The 18,810-nt window shown below is 43.5% G+C and overlaps 1 protein-coding gene across 7 annotated transcripts; it reads right to left on the reverse strand.

The window, feature by feature from the left end:
- Positions 1 to 1,192: 1,192 nt before the first annotated feature.
- Positions 1,193 to 17,453, reverse strand: IDNK (IDNK gluconokinase). 7 transcript variants are annotated; one of them, XM_067040133.1, is made up of 6 exons: positions 17,280 to 17,453; positions 13,143 to 13,286; positions 12,557 to 12,587; positions 12,051 to 12,133; positions 3,412 to 3,455; positions 1,193 to 1,547 (listed from the first exon to the last, which is right to left on the reverse strand). In XM_067040133.1, exons 4-6 carry the CDS (start codon positions 12,084 to 12,086, stop codon positions 1,202 to 1,204), a joined length of 426 nt encoding a protein of 141 aa, XP_066896234.1. In that variant the 5' UTR covers positions 12,087 to 12,133; positions 12,557 to 12,587; positions 13,143 to 13,286; positions 17,280 to 17,453; the 3' UTR covers positions 1,193 to 1,201. The 7 variants fall into 7 exon arrangements, with proteins under 7 accessions (XP_066896234.1, XP_066896232.1, XP_066896233.1 ...); XM_067040131.1 differs by having other exon boundaries at positions 12,051 to 12,137; XM_067040132.1 differs by lacking the exon at positions 17,280 to 17,453 and adding an exon at positions 16,047 to 16,077 and having other exon boundaries at positions 12,051 to 12,137.
- Positions 17,454 to 18,810: the final 1,357 nt, after the last annotated feature.

Raw genomic sequence — 18,810 nt, forward strand, 5'->3', positions numbered from 1 at the left:
TTCAGCCATAGCAGCTCCTCTGGTGTTCCTTACTGGCCTGCCTAGTGTCCATCATTGACAGCTTTTACAGCAGGAAGGTGGGCAGGTTGATAATAGCCTGGTCTCACAGGGGTCTCCAAAATGAGGTGGGGGCAGACTGAATCAGTGAGTCATGCATTTCATTCACTCAAGTTCCACCTTTGCAAATTTTTTAAAATCTGTGAACTGCGTGTGCTTTTTATTTACCTAGAAATAAAATGACTCAAAGAGAGAGAGAAATAAGAGGTGTGTGGTGTAACATGACTTGCTGGTGAGTGGTCAATTTTGTATGCTTTTCTGCTCCTGACTGATCTCCAGAGGGTGCCAAGGATAGCCAAGTTTCATTTATTTGTCCAAGTACAGGCATGATCAAGAGTGTTCTAAATAAGTCATGGTTTACAGCATAGATTATAGAATTTCCTCTGATTATTTGATTGGGTCACATGAATTTAAACTTCAATTGAAGCTTCACTTTCGAAGTTTCCTCTCCTTTTCTTTAAATATGCCAGAGCATGATGACAAGAGTATCACAGATTCCTAAATATCCACCAAACAAGCATATCTCAATAATTATGGTTTATTCACCTTAAGAAGAATCTAGAATACAGTATCAACAAGGATACTGGAACATGGTTTGGGATGGGAGACAGAGTTATGCCCAGTTGTGTTCTGGACCACTGATATAAATTATATAATGATGTATAATAATATAAATGATATATATATCATTTATAATGATATATATAATGATATAAATGACATAAATATATATTATATATAAATATATAAATTATATAAATATTATAAATGATATATAAATAATATATAATATATAATATATAAATTATATATTATATATAGTACATATATATTATGTATTATATATTATAATATATTATATATTGTATATAATGTATATTATATATTATATAATAATATATAATATATATACTATATACTGTATAATAATGTAATATAAATATTACATTATTATATAATATATAATAATATATAATATATATAAAATATAAATATATAAAAATATATAATATATATTATATATATGTTTATATATAATATATAAATATATATATTATATATATTATACATATATATTATATAAATATATATATATAATCATTCTACATATATAATGATATAAATGGTATAAACAATTCTCACTTCATTTTAGAGTTTCCATAATTGTAGCAATTATCTCTGAAAGATTTTTGTCCACACTGATTTGAATGAAATTTTCTGGAGCTGATGGGGGCTCCAGAGTATCAAACTGGGACTGCAATAACTCAGGGGACATAAAATGCCCTTTTCTTTTGAGTAAGCGTCCAGAGATGACCTCAAACGACCCAGTCAGATGGACCACAAGGAGCTTCACTTCAGCCAGCTTTTCTTCCTTTCCTGACTCATCACACTTCAGAGGTGCACCATCTTTTCCTTGTATTAAGATGTCTCTGTATACTTTCTTCAGAGCTGAACAGGCAAGAATTACATGCTGTCCAGAGGCTATATCTCTGTTAAAAAAAGAAAGTGTGGGGGGGGAAGATGCTAGAGTGAAGACATTTAAAATAACGGGTGTCAAGTCTAGGTTGAGGACTAGAGTCCCACTTCTCTGACAGTGGAAGGTGTTACAAATGGTGGCCAAGTATCAGGCAGTTCTAGCTTTGAGGTAAAGATCTTCCACTAGTGAGGCATCTTGGGTAACATATTTACCTCTCCGAGCATCAGTTCATCATCTTCTAAATGCAACTACTCAGAGTACCTGCCCATAGAACTGTGATGAGTAAGTTTATCAAGGTGCCCAGCACACAGGAAATGCTTGGTAAGTATTGGCTCTGCCCCTTGGATGTAGGATGTGACTGAGCTACCACTTGTAGGCATGGGTGGCTGCTGGCAGGCACCTGTGCCCCACACACAGCACAGCTCAGACTCTCCTCAGGTATTCAGGGATTTGAATTTCACAACTGGCTTCTGTCCATTCCTACTCTACAGTATGCTGGAAGAGTCTGGGGAAGTTACCAGTGCAGAGCTAGAGAAAGCAGGAGAAAAGGGAGCATCAGCCCCTGTGTGGTCAAGGTGAGCAGGATGTGAGAAGTTTCCAGGGATGTACTAAGGGAAAAAAAAAACTGAGCCAGAAATAGAGGTACAGTGACAAGGCACCATTAAGGGAAAACCAGCGTGGTTCAAGACCATACATGAGGGTGAGCCCCCTTTCCACTAAACCTACATGTACCAGCCAGAAGAGGCAGTCATCTTGGGGCCAGGAAGGAACTGTATAAAGAGGTGAAGGGTCAAAGCTGGCTTGGGTACTTAGAAATTTCAGTTCAGAACAGAATTCTGAAGGGGCCGCCTTGATTCATGGCCATTGTAGACTGGAGACCCAGTGGATGGAGTGTGTCATCAGCAACAAACCTATGTACCTGAGCCTTCTGGCTCTTCCCAAGGGCCATGAGTGAGAGCTTGTTTATTCTGAGCCTGGAGGTCTGATCTCAATTCTCCTGAGGATCTTCACTTCTGCTTCCATCACAGGTCAGTATGTTAGATCTCTGACAAGTCTATTTATGTTACAGACCCAAGTGGGCAGAAGTTCTCAACTCCAAACCTTAAACCCCTAAGCCCATGCAAAGACAGGGCTGCCAGCCATGTCTGTGCAGTCTAAAAAAAGTAAACTGATGTTTAATCATAAGTATACTCTAATTTCATATGGCCCACATGATTTTAGATTTATAAAACATGACTTCATCTGAGACAGCAAGATTTAGAACCTATTCCCTGCCACTTCTTTATCTTCCATGTCCCAACCAGGATTCCCAGGGGTCTGGCCTATAGATGGGTTGGGGAGGACCTCGTTTGCTCAGAGGCATGCTACAGAGCTGAACAATTTGAGACTTCAATCCTGGTGGCCAGTTATCTGTGGACTTATGAATGACCCCAGATCTTCCTGGTTGTCAGAATTTGAAGTAGGAGGCAATAAAAGTGGTGGCTAAGGTATAGCTGTACGTCATTATTATTTTTTAGCACTTACTATATATATTAGGTACTGTTCTAAGTGCTACCCATGCTTCATCTCACTAATTCCTCACAACAGTCTGTGAGTAGGAACTATATTTATCCCCATTTTCAGATGAAGAAACAGGTTTATGGAAGCCAAGTGGCTGACCAAGATTCCCAGCTAGTAATTGTGGAGTTGTTTAGAAGAACCCAACTAAACTACATACATATCTGTGGCTGATTAAAATCATTGTTGGTTACTTGATAGGTGCATTTCATTTCTGGGATGCCATGTCAGCAGTCAGTTGTGATTTCAAGAGTGTATTTTTTCCCCTGTACTTTGTGATGGGTTTTCTTTACTCACTGGCTTACCTGATTTTCTCTTACCTTTGTAAAATGTCATGCAAGTTGCAGAGCCATGGAATCCTGTCCTGAAATTAAGGCAGACACAAAGTGGCTTTTCCAGGTTTTGTTCGTTTTTACAGAAAGTTAATCATGTTCATCAATGTTAAGGTCCAGAGAGATCTTAGTGGTTTTGAGGAGTAGGCCATGCACAAGTCTGAGGGGTCAAGTCACTAGGCAGTTCAGCACAGGAACATTTTCCTGGTCCATGTATCAGAGGCTCTTTTCAGAATAATAAAAATTGTCCTAAAATACCAGTATGTAACTTCCGCCATCTTAATCTTCCCATTGTAAGTATATTTTCTCTGGTTCTGATACGTATATAAATCTTTTATTATAATGCATGATTCTTTAGGTGCCTCTGATCTCAAATACAGAGAGGTATTCACAGAAGCCCTTATGTCAGCTGCTCCCTGGTCCTATTCTTCAAACCCTCCAAAAGCAAAGCTCTACTCAGATATAAGCAGTGTGAGAATTTTGTATTTCTCCAGAGAAGGCAGAGGACGTTTACATAGGGCACCCTACAGTGTTTCACAAAGGAATCCTCCTAGGGTAAATACTGATTGGCCATAATGCATTTAAAGAAAAACATAATTTTTTATTATGGAAATTTTAAACATATTCAATGATTTTCAGCTCACAGTCTGATTTTATATATGTCTCAGCCATATCCTTACTTGTGCCCTCATCCTTTGTCATTTTGATGCATATTTAAGAAACATGATGTGTCTTTAAAAGTCCTTGCTCTTAAACATTTGATTACTACCATTTTATTTAGGATTTTCACATTTATATAATTGAGATTGACCTGCATTTGTTTTCTTGTATAGTCCATGTTAAATTTTGTTATCAAGGTTATACTAGCCTCATAAAATAAGTAGGGCAGCTTTCCCTCTTTTTCTGTTCTTTGAAACAGCTTGTATACAATATATTATTATGAACTGAATGTTTTTATTTCCCCAAAATTCATACCCCCTAATGTGATGGTATTTGGAGGTAATTAGGTTTAGATGAGGTCATGCGGGTGGGGCCCTCATGATGGGATTAGTGCCCTTTTGAGCAGAGACCTGTGAGCTAGTGTGTACTCTTTCTCTCCTTCCACTGCCCTCCCCCTCAATCACCCAGTGAGGATACAGTAAGAAGGCAGCCATCTACAAGCCAGGAAGAGAAACTCCAGGCTCAGAATAAACAAGAACCTGACCATGCTGGCATCTTGCTCTTGGACCTTCACCCTCCAGAACCGTGAGAAATAAGTGTCTATTGTTTAAGCCACCCCGTCTATGATATTTTGTTACAGCAGCCTGAGCTGACTAAAACTCATCTTAAAAACTCTGTGCCTGGGGCTTTTTTTTTGAGGCAAGATCTCTGATTACAGGTTCAATTTCTTGAATGAGCATTGTGTTATATTCAGACTTTTCTATTCTTGATTCAGTTTTGGTAACTGAAATACTTTAGAATCAGCAAATTAGACCTATGTGCTCTTGGGAAAGAGTATATATTTAAGGTTTATTATTGGAAAGGTTTTCTAAGACATCATACTCAAAAACTAAATGTTCTGGAGAAGTCTATGAGGAGAAAAAAAGTTGTAGGAGCTATACTTATGGAACTTGAAATTGCCACTGTAACGCAGTATTTTCTGGGCTTATGGCAGGGGTCCAGGAAGAAGAGTGTCAAGGATTATAGGTAGTGGGGATAATTAGATGGACTTATGAGCTGTGCAGTATTTTATGATGGAAAATTGCCCATGGGAAAAGCTGCCAATTCAAGCACAGATTTGGATTTCCTCTTTCCTTCATCCGCTTACAAGCGTCTGTTGTGTGCTTAGGGAGATCCAGACACTATCCTCTGGGTGCTTTCTTTCAGTACTCTAGACATGATCACCCTAAGTTTAACTTCTAAGATTCCATTTGCACTCAACTTTCTAAATTCCTTTCTTTCCTGTACTCTCACTGTGAATAGCTAAGCTTTTCTACTATATTCATGAACTAACAGTGATGAAAAAGAGAACACTGTTAGTTATACAATGACCTTAAAAAAATTTCTTTAAACCTCTTTGGCTATATTTTCCAAAACAGCTCCTCTAATAGAAGGCTGTAGCAGAGCAGGGTGACTAGGCCTTAAAGACTCACACGTCAGCAGGATGAGCAGTTTCCTACCTAGGATCCAGTCCTACAAAGATACAGTGCCTTTCAGGCCTGCAGGAAGGGCAGCACAGGCCACTTACTTGGTAAAGTGGTATACTAATCATTAAGGGGACTAACTTCATTGTGTGTTTTACATGTAAATGGGGGCATCCCATTTCAAGCTGCAGAAATGATGTCAATTTTTATAAAGTTAAGGAGTCTGCTTATAGCATATGGGGCCCACAGTGAGGTAACTTCCTAAGCACTTGTAAAAGAAGGAAAGAAGCTTGTTCTTTAAAGCTTTAATGTAAAGAGCAACACTTAAGGGGCTTCCCTGGTGGCGCAGTGGTTGAGAATCCGCCTGCCGATGCAGGAGACACGGGTTCGTGCCCTGGTCCGGGAAGATCCCACATGCCGCGGAGCAACTAAGCCCGTGGGCTATGGCCGCTGAGCCTGTGCGTCCGGAGCCTGTGCTCCGCAACGGGAGAGGCCACAACAGTGAGAGGCCCGCATACCGCAAAAAAAAAAAAAAAAAAAAAAAAAAAAAGAGCAACACTTAATAGAAAGGGGCAGAGATGTATAAACTCATCTGAAGGAGTAAAAATGACCCTCAGGCTAGTAGGACCTCACTATGATCCAACTACATATTTTTACACACATAAAGGAAGCACGTCTGTCCCAGCAAGGCTTGGTGGGTGTGAAAGCCCAGGGCAGGAGCACTATGGAATTAAACAGCAGAGTACTGACCAGAGGACATGTCTGGCCATAGGACTGAATTCTGGCCATAGGACTTTGAATATCATATTCTCATTAGCAAACGTCTTCCTGTAAGGGGATGGATGGTCTCACACCATTAGAAACTTCAGCCCTAACTCTCCTACTCTTTTGTTTGCATGTTCACTGAGAAACCTGATTGTATGTTGGCTTCTGAAATCAGATCCATGTGAGTGTTACAGGCCATATGGCACTTAAATTTCTCCTTGTAAATTAATCAACTGGCATTCTGGTTTTATGTAGAAATCTTGTGAACCTGACTAGTGGGGTTCTCATATGAGACATGAATGCGTGTTCAATGTGTTGACGGTATCAGGCATTGAGCTGACAAGACAGAGCCTGACTACCCTTGTCCTATCTAGGTAGGCAGACAGCCTTTTCCACAGTACATCCCTTGTCACTGTACAAGTCTCTAGGTGAAACAAAATCCTGAGACTAGTGCCGTGGGCTGCTAACTCCCATTCAGCAAGAATGTTTGGTTTAGAAGAGGTAGTTGGAAGGTTCAGAGGGCCAAATGCTAATTCACATATTCAGTATTCACATACCTACTTAGAATTCAAGGAGCAATTATAATGATCCATTAGGACTGATTCACAGATGCAAACACAACGAAAAAATGAGTTGTTCTTCTGCATGAGTAAAATGTTCCTAGTGGGTTTGAATGAACCAAGGAGAGGGGATAATTTGTTTAATTTCTAGTACTTTAGATATCTCTTCTTTCTTCACATTAGCAGAGGAGCAAACTTGTGTTCTGTTGTTTTACTTAGATTGCACATTTCCTCCAGTCCATCGGCACAAATATCTCTTTGTACAGAGATCAATCTCTGTATTATTTTATGGCTTAGGAAACAAATATGGTGTTAAGTTGGGTATTGACTTTATTATTCATTATATTTTCTGCATGCCTGAAACATTTTACAATAAAGACGAAACAAATTAAAAATAATGGAAAACATGTTTGGGTAATAAGCTTCCTATCCTATGTATAGGAAAATGGAACTTTACTTTGAATCCATGCTTTTTTATTGTTTTAATAGTGCCTCAATATGTGCCTTCATCAAGAATTAAGCATGTTGCATCACTCAGTCATAATAAAATTCCTCAGAAGCTCAACCATGAAAACTAATATTAATACATGGAAACATTAAACTATTTAAACAAAAATGGATGCTTTCAGACATCTGCCCAATCAGAATGTATGTTGGACCAGTTTATTCACTGCACTGGTAAGGTCTGGGTCCACCAGCCATAAAAACAATGAGAGAAGGTTGGAGATAAAACAGAAGCAGTTTCAACTTCATTGTACAGAAGTTTCCAAGTATTGAGTCATAATTACACAATTGAGATCCTTCCTTGGAGGATCACTTGGGGCCACAAGCAGAGAGTTTTTCCAAAGCAGCTCCAGAGGCTACCTAGACTCCCATGTGGAAACCAGAATTCTCAGACCTGCTGTGTAAAGCCAGGTGTCACCTGCCTCAAATACCCTTCAAGGCCTAGGCCCCTACAATGGATGTGCTCACCGAGGGCTGTGCCTCTCTCCTGCTCTCCCCCTCTCCCTTGCTTTCACCCTTTCTTGCTCCAGTTAATCAACCCTGATTCACTTCTTGTAGATTATTTTTCTGTGTGTGGAGTATAAGGGCCTTTAACACAGTAGAAAAAGTAGAGTCTTAGAGGTTAGAGAGATCCCCCTCACTCTGTGCCTTTGCTCAAGTTACTTAACTTCTTTCTCTGTGCTTCCCTTTGTTCATCTGCAAAATGGGGGAATCATATATAATACATTGAGCTGCTTTGGGACTTAACCAGGAAAAGGAGTAGACTCCATTTTAAACATTACTTTTTGGCTGATTTAATAGCTGCAATAAACAGCATTCATTTCCAACTTTGAATTTTGAAAACACATTTAATAAATAAATTTAGTATGCAGTGGGCTCTAACTCCACAAACAATGAATACTTAATATGTGCAAAGCACCATATCGAGCACTGGGGATATAAATATGAATGGTGCAGTCCCTGTCCTCACGGGGGTCACAGCCTGAGGATGGGTAATCAATTAAACTACCCACAGGACAGTAATGAGGGCTCCAAGAAATATAAGAAGGGCTATGATAAGACAAGGGGAGAGAGAAATTTTGATCAGGCCCTAGGAAGACTAAATCTTAAAGGATAAAGAGGATTTTAATGGAAGCAGGGCCTGTCAAGCAGAGGGAAGGGCAAGACTTGGCATATCAAAGATGGTTTACCAAGACTCTTGTCTAAATGGATGAGGCAGGAGCTCAGCACTGGTGAATAGGAGGTGTGGGAGTTGATAGGTGAGGAAGGTCAGGAGAAACTGTCAGGACTAGAGAGTCAAGACCTTGAGTGACCTGCTAAGGAGTCTGGACTTTATTGTTAGGGTCTTAGGGAGGACTTGGACACATGAGCTCCAAATTTTTGTATTCATGTTTGTGAAGAAAGGGAATGCTTGAGATCTCCTTTTCACAGATGCAGAAACTGGGAAAAAACAGAGAATATATTAAAGCCAATTCACTGAACTCTGTGTGTAAATAGTTACTACAGACAATATGGTAACTAAGGCAAGTCGAACACACAAAGTCTTAGGGGAAAGAGGAGGAAACAACATAACCCAAATGAACATCCCTGCTTGCTGGATCTGATGTTCTAGGTCCCTTCATTCCTGATAGTCCTTACATGCAGGGATGCGAGGGGGCAGTGTACCCTGAACCCCCAGCCCAGTGCTTAAGCACTTGGCCTATCTAGAGAAACAGTGTCTTCTGGAAGGGGATGATGGTTAAAGGGCAGGGCAGGAGCTCAGAGGAACAGATGGAAGATGAGTGTGTCCAGCATTGCTGGGGGAGGTGGAGAGAGGGCAAGGAAAGTAGGAGGGGAGGACAACGGGCAATGGACTGGTTTTACCTGGTGCAAAAGTGAACTTAAGCCCATAGAGGAAAGAATGCATGTAAAAATAATATATACCCCAAAAAAGATAAGGGGGAAAAACTCAAATTCAATTAGTAGGTATTTTTGGAAGATGAAACCAAGGGTGATGAAAATTCTGTGAAAGGATTTTTCGGCACTGGTCAAATTTTCTATACAGGATAAGTATTATATTTATAATCAGGGAAAAATTGTCAAAAAACCCTCTTTTAAATAGACTTTGAGGTTGAAGTCTGCTCAAGTGTCACCATACGCTGCCAGGACAGCATGAACCTGGCACATATGGGAGACTCACTGACTGGCAGCTTGGAAATTATTATTATCATCATCATCACGCTAATAATGTATTGCATCCTGGGTGGCGTATCTTTCTATACCAGCGCTGTCCAATAGAGCTTTTTGCCCTGAGGGAAATGTCCTCTATCTGTGCCACCTGGATTAGCAGCCACCAGCCACATGTGGCTGTTGAACACTTGAAATGTGGCAGTGCAACCCAGGAACTAGAGTTTACATTTAATTTAATTGAAATACACTTAAGGAGCCCTTGGTATATTGAACTCAGGTTCTTTCTCTTCATATCTTAGCCTTCTGAGCACAATACCCTCCCCAAACCCTCCTGAGACTCTTCCACAAGGCCAACCGCTATGTCTGCCTCTAACACTCTAACTGATGTTCAGTACAGTATCTTTGGGGTGGGGGGCTGGTTGCCAGAGCAACCAGGAGGTCCTTGGTGCCAGCTCAGCTGTGACCCACACCTTCACTCTTAGACTCGCTGGGCTCTCATCAAAAATGTAAGCCATCTGCCATCTTACCTCTTTCTCTCTGCTTTTCTCTAAGGTCAGGCTAACTTGTACCGCTGCCTCTGAATGTATTTAGTAACTTGTTGTGTTTCTTTCAGTATCTGATAACCTTTTCTTCTGTATAATAAATTCCTCTTCTGAATTCTCCTCCCCAGCCCCATATCCATACTGCCCACTTAACAAGCCTCACTTGTGAACAAGAGGAAGGATGCTTAAATGCCATTTTAAAATCTGTCCATTTGGGTTGCTTTACTTTGTTCCTTATTTTAATTTTCATTTGTACTTGCCAAGGAGAAAAATAAAATAACCCTAGCACAGTCACATTTTACACACTCCACAGAAATGGTTTCTGTTACATGTATGTATATATAGATAAGATATTAGCAACAACAATAAGAAGTGATATTTACTGAATGCTTCAGGCACTTCTCTGTGCACATTTTTCATATTATCTCATTTAATCCTCCCAAGAACTCAATGAAATAGGTCCTGTCACCATCCCTACTTCACAGGAGGAAAATGAGGCACAGAGAGACTAAGTCATCTGCCAAAAGTCACACAAGCTCAGTGGTGAGGCCAGGTTATCTATATTATGTTTATTATCTCTTGTATAATATCATTATGTTTAAATTATTACTCTGTATCCCTTTTTTGCTTCTCTCCTCCTGCTTTCTAAAGTCAGATGCTATAAACTTGATTTTGATGGTTTAACGTTTTAACTATTACAAACTCGAGGTGCACTCCCTGAGACAAAGAGAAACCCTCAGAGTGCTCTAGAATTAGACCTAATATGGGTTAATGACTCCAGTCCTTCACGGCAGGACAAAGAGAAGAAAGTGGGGCCCAACTGGGGTGAGCCAAGGTCATGAAAGTGAAAACACCAGTGTTGCTCTTTGGCCAGTTCCGTATCATATCTGCCCTTTGGACACCCTTGGCACGTGGGCCCAGCTAGAGCCCCTGCTCTCAGCTGCCCTGTGGACTCAGCCCTATGCCCTGCCCTCAGTCTCTCTTGGGTTACAGCTAATCATGCCAATGAATCCAGTTTGTGACTCTGGTTTGAGAGAGACTCTCTAGGAAAGGGCCTCATGACAGTGTATAAAGAAATGAGGTGCTAGTCATTCATTCTTACACTCATTCATTCATTCACTCACAAATCTGCCACAAATATTTTCTGACATGTACTGTGTGTCAGGCTCTGGGGATATATAATGGTTAACAAAAATGGCCATAGTGCCTGCCCTTTTGGAGGTGAAATCTAGTTGTAGAGATAAATAGTAATCAAATTCTCACACCATCAAATGCCATGTTGCAACTGGGACAAGGACGGTAAGGGATATGGTGCCATGAGAGTTTATTATAGGAGGTTTTACCTAGAAGTCAGGGAGAGCTTCCCTGAAGAAGGGGCATAGGAGCTGAGATGTGAAGCATGAGCCGGATAACTGAGAAGACAGCAGGGAAGTGCATTATTCCTCACAGTGGGAAAAACAGATACAAAGGCCCTGCGGGGAGGAGCATGGTGGTAGAGCAACTGAAAGAGACAAGGGTGGCTCCAGTGGATACAAGGAGGGGATGCGTGGCTCCAGAGGGCCAGATCTGAGTTGGCAAAGACACCGGGGCCTGGCGAGGTGGTAGGCTGATAAGTCCTGGGAAGAAAAGATGAACTTCCCTACATATGAGGCAGAGGGGAGCCTCTGCCCTCTCAGGGATTACATTCTGCAGATTAAAATCCCTCAACAAAGTGTTCCAGCAGATCCTGCTGAGCTGGGGCAGAGGGTGGCATCACTGTTGATGCCAGTTTAGAGTTTAGATGGGAGTTCAGGGCCAAAGCTAACATATGTGGTGGGCCCGCTGTGCACCTGGCTTTTGGAGCACTGTACGTGAGTGTATGACTCAGGAACTCTACTACAACAAGCACTGCAGGAATCTTAACCTGCATCACCCTGCATCACAGGACATCTGTGTTGGAAATAAAAACAGATAGCAAACCTTACCTGGTCATTCAGAGGTATCCCTTTTCCCATCTTCATTCGATTTTCCTCTGGGTGATAGTCATCTGCATCATAGAATTTCCATCCTAGCTTTAAGAACAAAGTGAAGGAGGGTATGTGGCAGGTAGTGCGGCCCACGTGACAGCCACTGTGGGGTTACTAAAACTAACGGGCAGGTACAGAAACCACCCTGCCACCCTCTTCCCCACCAGCAGCCCGAGGAAACCCCCCCACCCCCGCCCACCCAGGCGCAGGAGTGGGGAGGACTCTGATGTCACATCATAAATCCTGCTCCCTGGGCTGCTGCAGCTCTTTTTTTCATTCATCACTATTTATGATCACCAAGGAGAAAAACAAAATTGCTCCGGTGGGTTTCACAAGCTGCATGGAGGTATCTGTGGTGAGTTTACAAACCACTCAGCCAGAAGAAAAGGCAGGGAGAGGAGAGCGAGAGAAGCAAAGAGACAACATGATGGGACTAGCAACTGGGAGGCATTAGAACAGGTTACCTGGGATGCCAGCAGGGTGCCAACGGTGGATCTGTGGAGAGGACATAGATGTTACGTGACTGCCCTTTCCCAGCCTGCGCTGTGCCTCTTCCATCCGAGGAGCCCCAGGAAGCAGAGGGCTGCCCTACCGGTATTAATTACCGAAAACTTATGATACTGAAACTGAGACAGATGCTCCTGACCCTGGAGTCTAGAGCATGGCTTTAGTTTTCTCCAGGAATTTAAATGAAATAATTATCCAGTCATCACCAATTTTTCTCCCAAAAGCAATACATAAGATCTCATTAAACTCCTGAAGTTTTTTCCTTAAGTTTTTGGTCCCTGTTTTGTAGATAATTATTTTTTTGAGAAAAAATACTGAATTATTAAAGTGATAAATTCTACTGAGGATATTGGAGGGAGAGGTCTGACAGGGAATTTAACCTCTAAGCACCCACACAAGGTTCAAGGAGCTCATAAAAACATTAAAATATTGGGGCTTAAAAGGGGCACACTCTTTAAATAAAGGACATGGAGAATTACCAGCACTCAGTTTTAAGTCTGGGAGTTGAATGCTCTCTGTGCAATACATCTGAGAATGATCTACCTGTTCAGACCCTAACAGGCTGCATGGTCAGTGAAGAGGGCTTCGGTCCAAGAAACTGAGGTCTGGCCACGGTCTCCATTCTGCCACTAAATGACTGTGTCCTCCTGTGTAAGTCACCTTGTCCTCTAATCTCAGTTTTCTCACCTGTAAAACAAGGGAACTGAGCTACATTTATCCATTCACTTACTCGTTTCACTCAGCCAATTTCTACTGAGTACCTACTAGCTCCTAGGACATAATGCTCAGTCCACTGAGACTGGCCATCTTGAGGGTTACAGGCTAGCGCTGTGGGGTAGGGGTGGAGGCCGTCAGGCAATTAATTAGAAACGAAGCCCCCTCATGCTATCAGTTTCTGAAGTGTTACCCAAAATGCCAATCATTGAAGTATGAACTTCAGAATTTTTTACTGTATCCTCCTACCATTTCATCATACCCTCTTGCCTAAGTTTTACACACACTTTTACAATTATCTACTTGCTATTTTTGTTTAATTGGTTCACTCTTTAAAATTAAACAAATGTGTTAAACAAGGAAACTCTTTCCTTCCCTTATACAGGAAGCTACCCTCACTCGCCTTAAACAGGAGGCAACCAAAAAGATGTATACAGTGAAAACAAAACATTGTGATGAAATTCTAGCTGGATACTATTGCTTGCCAAGGGTCCTCTCTCTTTTGTTAAGAAGGTATCAGGGAAGTTTTAAAAAGACACACTTGTACCAAACTGAGACCTGCTCCCGAAGGTAACCAAAGGATTGAGAGAAGTGGAACCTCTCCCATTACGTTTCCTCCTTTGGAGGCTGCATAGGGTGACATGTTGTAGCCTACTGGTGATTAAACTGTCCCAGCCGAACTCCAGGGCTGGTGAAATCAGTGCTGTGTACAATGGAAATCACACTTAAGACCAAGTTAGATTAGCCAGGAATGAACATGTCAGCCACCAGTCATAATTTAAGAAAGCTAACTAGATTGGGGTGTAGACGGGCAGGAAGGAGATAGAAGAAAACAGAAAAACCACTCTCTACCACTCTAACCAAACTTCCTAACCAGAGGACAGCTAGACTGTTTGAATATGGACCAGGGACCCCCAGCAGAAATACGGCAAAGTGCTCGGCTCAAAGGAGACTGGTCAGGGCCGAACATCACAAACCAGTTTGGGGCCCAAACGTCTTCCAGTCGGTTGGTCTAAATCAGGATCAAGGAGACTTAAAAAGACAGTAGGCAGTAGGCTGGGGCACAGAATAATGAGAAAGGTATTCAAAAGGCCTGAGCTTGTTGCGACAGCAGGAAAAAGAAGGAAACACGGAAAGAAGCAGAGGTGGCTTCACTGAGATTGTTAAAATATAAAGAAAGCTAACACCGCCACCCACTCAAATGGCTCCATTCATTCATTTATCAAGTCAATACATATTTATTAAGCACCTACTATGTGCCAGGCATTGTTCTAGACACATATGTCAATAAACAAAAAGGAAAAAGATCCCTTACATTCAGGTAGGGGAGGGAAAGGCATTAAACATAATAAACTTATTACTTGACATTACTTTAACAGTGTTTTAAATGGGATCTTTCTGGCTTGAGACTATTGTTCTATTAAGGTATTACCCCACTGCTCCAAATGTTATGGAGTATATTTAAAAATCCTCCAGGGCCCTAAGAGGGGCTCACAAAAGTCACCAAAGAACTCAATGTTGCTATATCCAATGATCAATGTAATCAATTCTCAGGCATTTTATCACTCAGTCCATCGACAACAGTTGACATTGACCTAACCATTAGAGGGCCCAGGGCTCAGTCTTTGGCCAGCTTATCCACATTCACTCCCTTGGTGTTCTGAACATCTATGTCTTTAAACATATCCACACCCCGATGAGTCCTACATTTTCACCTAAAGTCCCTCTCTCCTGGACTCGACTTGGATATCTGATAGCCCACTTGACAGATCAACTTGGATGACCGACAGGCATGTCCAACTCACCACATCCCACACTGAGCTCCTGAAATTTTCTTCCAAACCTGCTCTGCCTATTGCTTCCCCATCAGTCAACATAAACTCTTTTCTTCCAGTTATCCAGGCCAAAACTCTTGAAATCATCCATGACTCTTCTCTCCTTCATATCCCACATCCAGTCCATCAACACATCTTTTTGGCTCTACTTTCAAAATATTCCAGCATATGACCACTTCTCTTCACCTGCATTGTTTTTCTGACCTCAGCTCCCAATCACTCAGCCACAATGGCCTCCCTGCTCATCCACAAGAAAGTCAAGCCTCAGGGCCTTTGCATCTGCCATTCCCTCTGCCCATATGCCCTTTCCTGGCTATCCACGGGCATATTTCCTCTCTTCTTGTAGGTCTTTCTCCAACACCACTTCCTCAGAAGAGCCCTCCCTCACTATCCTGCCTGGCTCTTTGTTCCACTTACCTTCCTTTATTTTCCCCTAGAGCACCTACTGCTGCCTGCACTGCACATGTATTTATTCCCTTACTGCCTCCCTCCCTTACTAGGATGTAAACTCTTTGAGGGCAGGGATTTACCTGTCCTGCTCACTACATGTCAGTGACGTTGAGGAAGGATTGAGCTCGATAAACATTTACTGAATGCATGAATATCATAACCATATGACATATGGTACAGTCTCCCCTCATCTGATCCAAGGCTTGGGTCGGGGGGCAGCACGGGAACTGCCCAAGCTCACAACCAGACAGCAGTAGGACCAAGACCTAGGGCTCTTGACTTTCACTACATCACACCAGAGCAGCAGTTTTTCATTCTCTGAGTTTTCTTCAGTTATACACAGTGAGGGACTTTCTGGCTCTGTGTTTTATTTTAAATTTCAGTTCAAGATTCCCTGTCTTTGAGGCTAAAAATGCCACAATAATTTTTGGAAGCTAAACCTACCTACCTGGAGAAAGAAAGAGTCTTTAAAATACACTGGACCGCATGGGCAGGTCCTGATTCAGATCATTCTAGAAGGGTCTGGATAAGCCTTTGGAGGTTGTGATATTTTAGTTGTCTTTTGCTGCCTCTGGTGGAATGCTGCCGTAGCTGCCTCTTCTGATAATAAAGGGCACTGTCAGACTTTGGTCTAAACAGGAAGCCAAAGGCTTCCTCAGTCCCCAAGTTGGCCAGACTGGGCTGGGCAGAGGTTTTGTGGTATAAAGTGCTCCTCCCTGATCACAAACCTCCAGGGGCCACTCTTCATTTTAACACCGAATCCTTCCAGTTGAAGGGGGAACACAGTAAATAGGAAGGTTAAATTCACTTTCCAAAATCTAATCAGGAAAGTCTAGGGCCCGGCAGGGGGGAGCTGGCGCGCTGTCCAGCTTGACAAAAGTCTGTAGGAGCCTGGGACGAGGCTTGCCCCCGCGCTGTGGGCCTTGCTCCCTTACACGCTGTGCCCACACGAAGTCCCCAAACATGGGAACCTGTGACGGCCCGGGCCGCTCGAGGTGGCGCGGGGAGTCGTTACTCTATTCGCGCCCCTGCAGGCGCCTCTTCACAAGGAGCTTTCGCGAAAGCCTCTGCCTAAATTTACAGACGAAGAGCCCGAGTCTGGGATGTGGCCCCGGGCCGGGGGCCCCCGAGGCGAGCAGGTTGGCAAGTGGGGAGAGGGAGCAGGTGCCCTGGGCCTCAGTTCCCTCATCAGCAAAGGGAAAGGACCCTCCCGTCGCCGCGGGCCCGGAACGCCGGCGGGTCTGGCCTCCGCCGCCCCGCGCCGCGCCCCCCACTGCGCCCCCTGCGCCCCGGCCCTCCCGGACCTACTTCCCCGAGCCGCTGACGCCCATCACCAGCAGCGCGCCAGGCGCCGCCATCGTCCGGAATCCCGCTCCTTCCCGTCGCCTTCTGGGGCAGGTCTGCTCCGCCTTCCCAGCCACGGGGGGCGGAGCCGCCCGCAACCCAGCCCGGCCCAGGAGGACCCCACCCCAAAGCCCCCACCAAGACCCCGCCCCAACGGTGCCCCACCCCTCCTCCCGTCCCCAGCCGCCCGCCACGCACGCCGACACCTTCCCCTCCACCTCGCGCCCCTTCCCCGACGAGACCCGTCCCACGCCGAGGCTCCGCCCCATTTGCCCCGCCCCCACGCGCCCCGCCCCCATGCGCCGAGACCCGCGCACCCGGCGGCCCACCGCTTCACCTGTCCCCCACTTCCAGCCAGTTCTCGCTGCGCCCTCCGCGCCCGTTTCCCTCGTGCGGTAAGTGGAGCCTCCCGCAGGCAGGAGGGAGTCGACCCCGAGCCCCTGCATCTGCGGTCCTCCTCTCGTAGCCCCTCTCCGCTGCAGAGGAGCCTTGCCCTTGCAGGCCGGACCCTCTGGCTCCTCCTTCACCAATGGAAGGAGCATTTATTTGTTTTTTAAATGTTGTAAAAAGAAAAAGCAGAAAATGAATTCACACTTTCCCGCACCGGCAGGCAACAAGGGTCCGTTCCCAAAATGATCCCCCGTCCCGCATAGATAAATGGGTATGAATATTTTATGAAGTTGGCATCATGCTGTACATGGTGTTTTGTAACCTGGCATTTTGTCACAATAATACAATACAAGGCAGATTTCTTTTGCTGTCAAATATAGACTGGTCCATAGTGGCACATGTCATGGCTCTGCTATTTAATCTAGTTCCTGTTCTCAGGTAAATTACTTAAGGGGAAGAAGCACCCTTTGAAGGGCCATTTTGCTTTAAAACAATGTTAATTATGTGCCATTTAAAATACTTGATTAAAAGTACTTCCAATGACATTCTGCCCAACCTCCTTCATTATCCAAGATCATATTACTCTGTGTTCTTGAAAACAATAAAGCTGACATAAAAGCATTTATCTAAAGAATATTTCAATTACCCCTGCACCGACTTTTTTTCTTATGTAGCTCAAGTGGGTGAAATTTCAGTGTTCCTGGATAGAGGTTGTACAGATGAAGGAACAGACCTGGAGAGAGAGGTGAGGCCTAAGGTCTTACAGTTCAGTTGTACTTGATGAACATTTCTTGAACATCTACCATCCGCAGGACTCCAAAGGTGAATACTGTTACCCTCCAGGTGCTTCCAGGCAGGTAGGGGGAAAGATGTATAAGCATTGCTGTAACCTGTGCTCTGCTTTACCAGTTCGGGTAAAAAAAATAATAATAATAGAGTTCACATTTCTTTCAAAATTCGAACGGAGAATGGTTAGCAGAAATTCTGTTTCTTCTCCCCAGATGTCCCTCCCAAGATATGTCCAAGGACCTCATATTTTCTGTACTAGTCATAGTGGTGGCAGGAAACAGCACACTCAAGTTGGGTTATTTGAAAAGGGTTCAGTAAAGTGGCTATTTACAGAGATGCAAGTGGAGTCAGTTAAAGCAACACAGGGTCCTAGTCTTAGTAAGTGAGGGGAGGTGTGAGGGGCAGTGGAAGGGAGGCTTCATTGGGCTAGGGTGGGAGGGGAGAGAGAGAGCATGTGAGAGAGAGAGCGCTGTTTGGATAGAGATGTCTGATAGGAAATGTGGCCTTAGGAAGAGAGATAGATAGACACCCCTTATTGACCCAACAGGGAGGGAATCAGGAGAATAAATGACCCCCCCTCCCCTTCTCTTGCCCTTTGATCTCCTGCTAGTGACCAAACCCTACTGGCCAGTCCCAACTGGAAGACAGAGAGCTAGAGTCTGTTGAGTCCGCCAGTGCATGCCAATCTC

This window comes from Kogia breviceps, chromosome 8, assembly GCF_026419965.1.
Source record: "Kogia breviceps isolate mKogBre1 chromosome 8, mKogBre1 haplotype 1, whole genome shotgun sequence".
Classification (NCBI taxonomy): Eukaryota; Metazoa; Chordata; class Mammalia; order Artiodactyla; family Physeteridae; genus Kogia; species Kogia breviceps.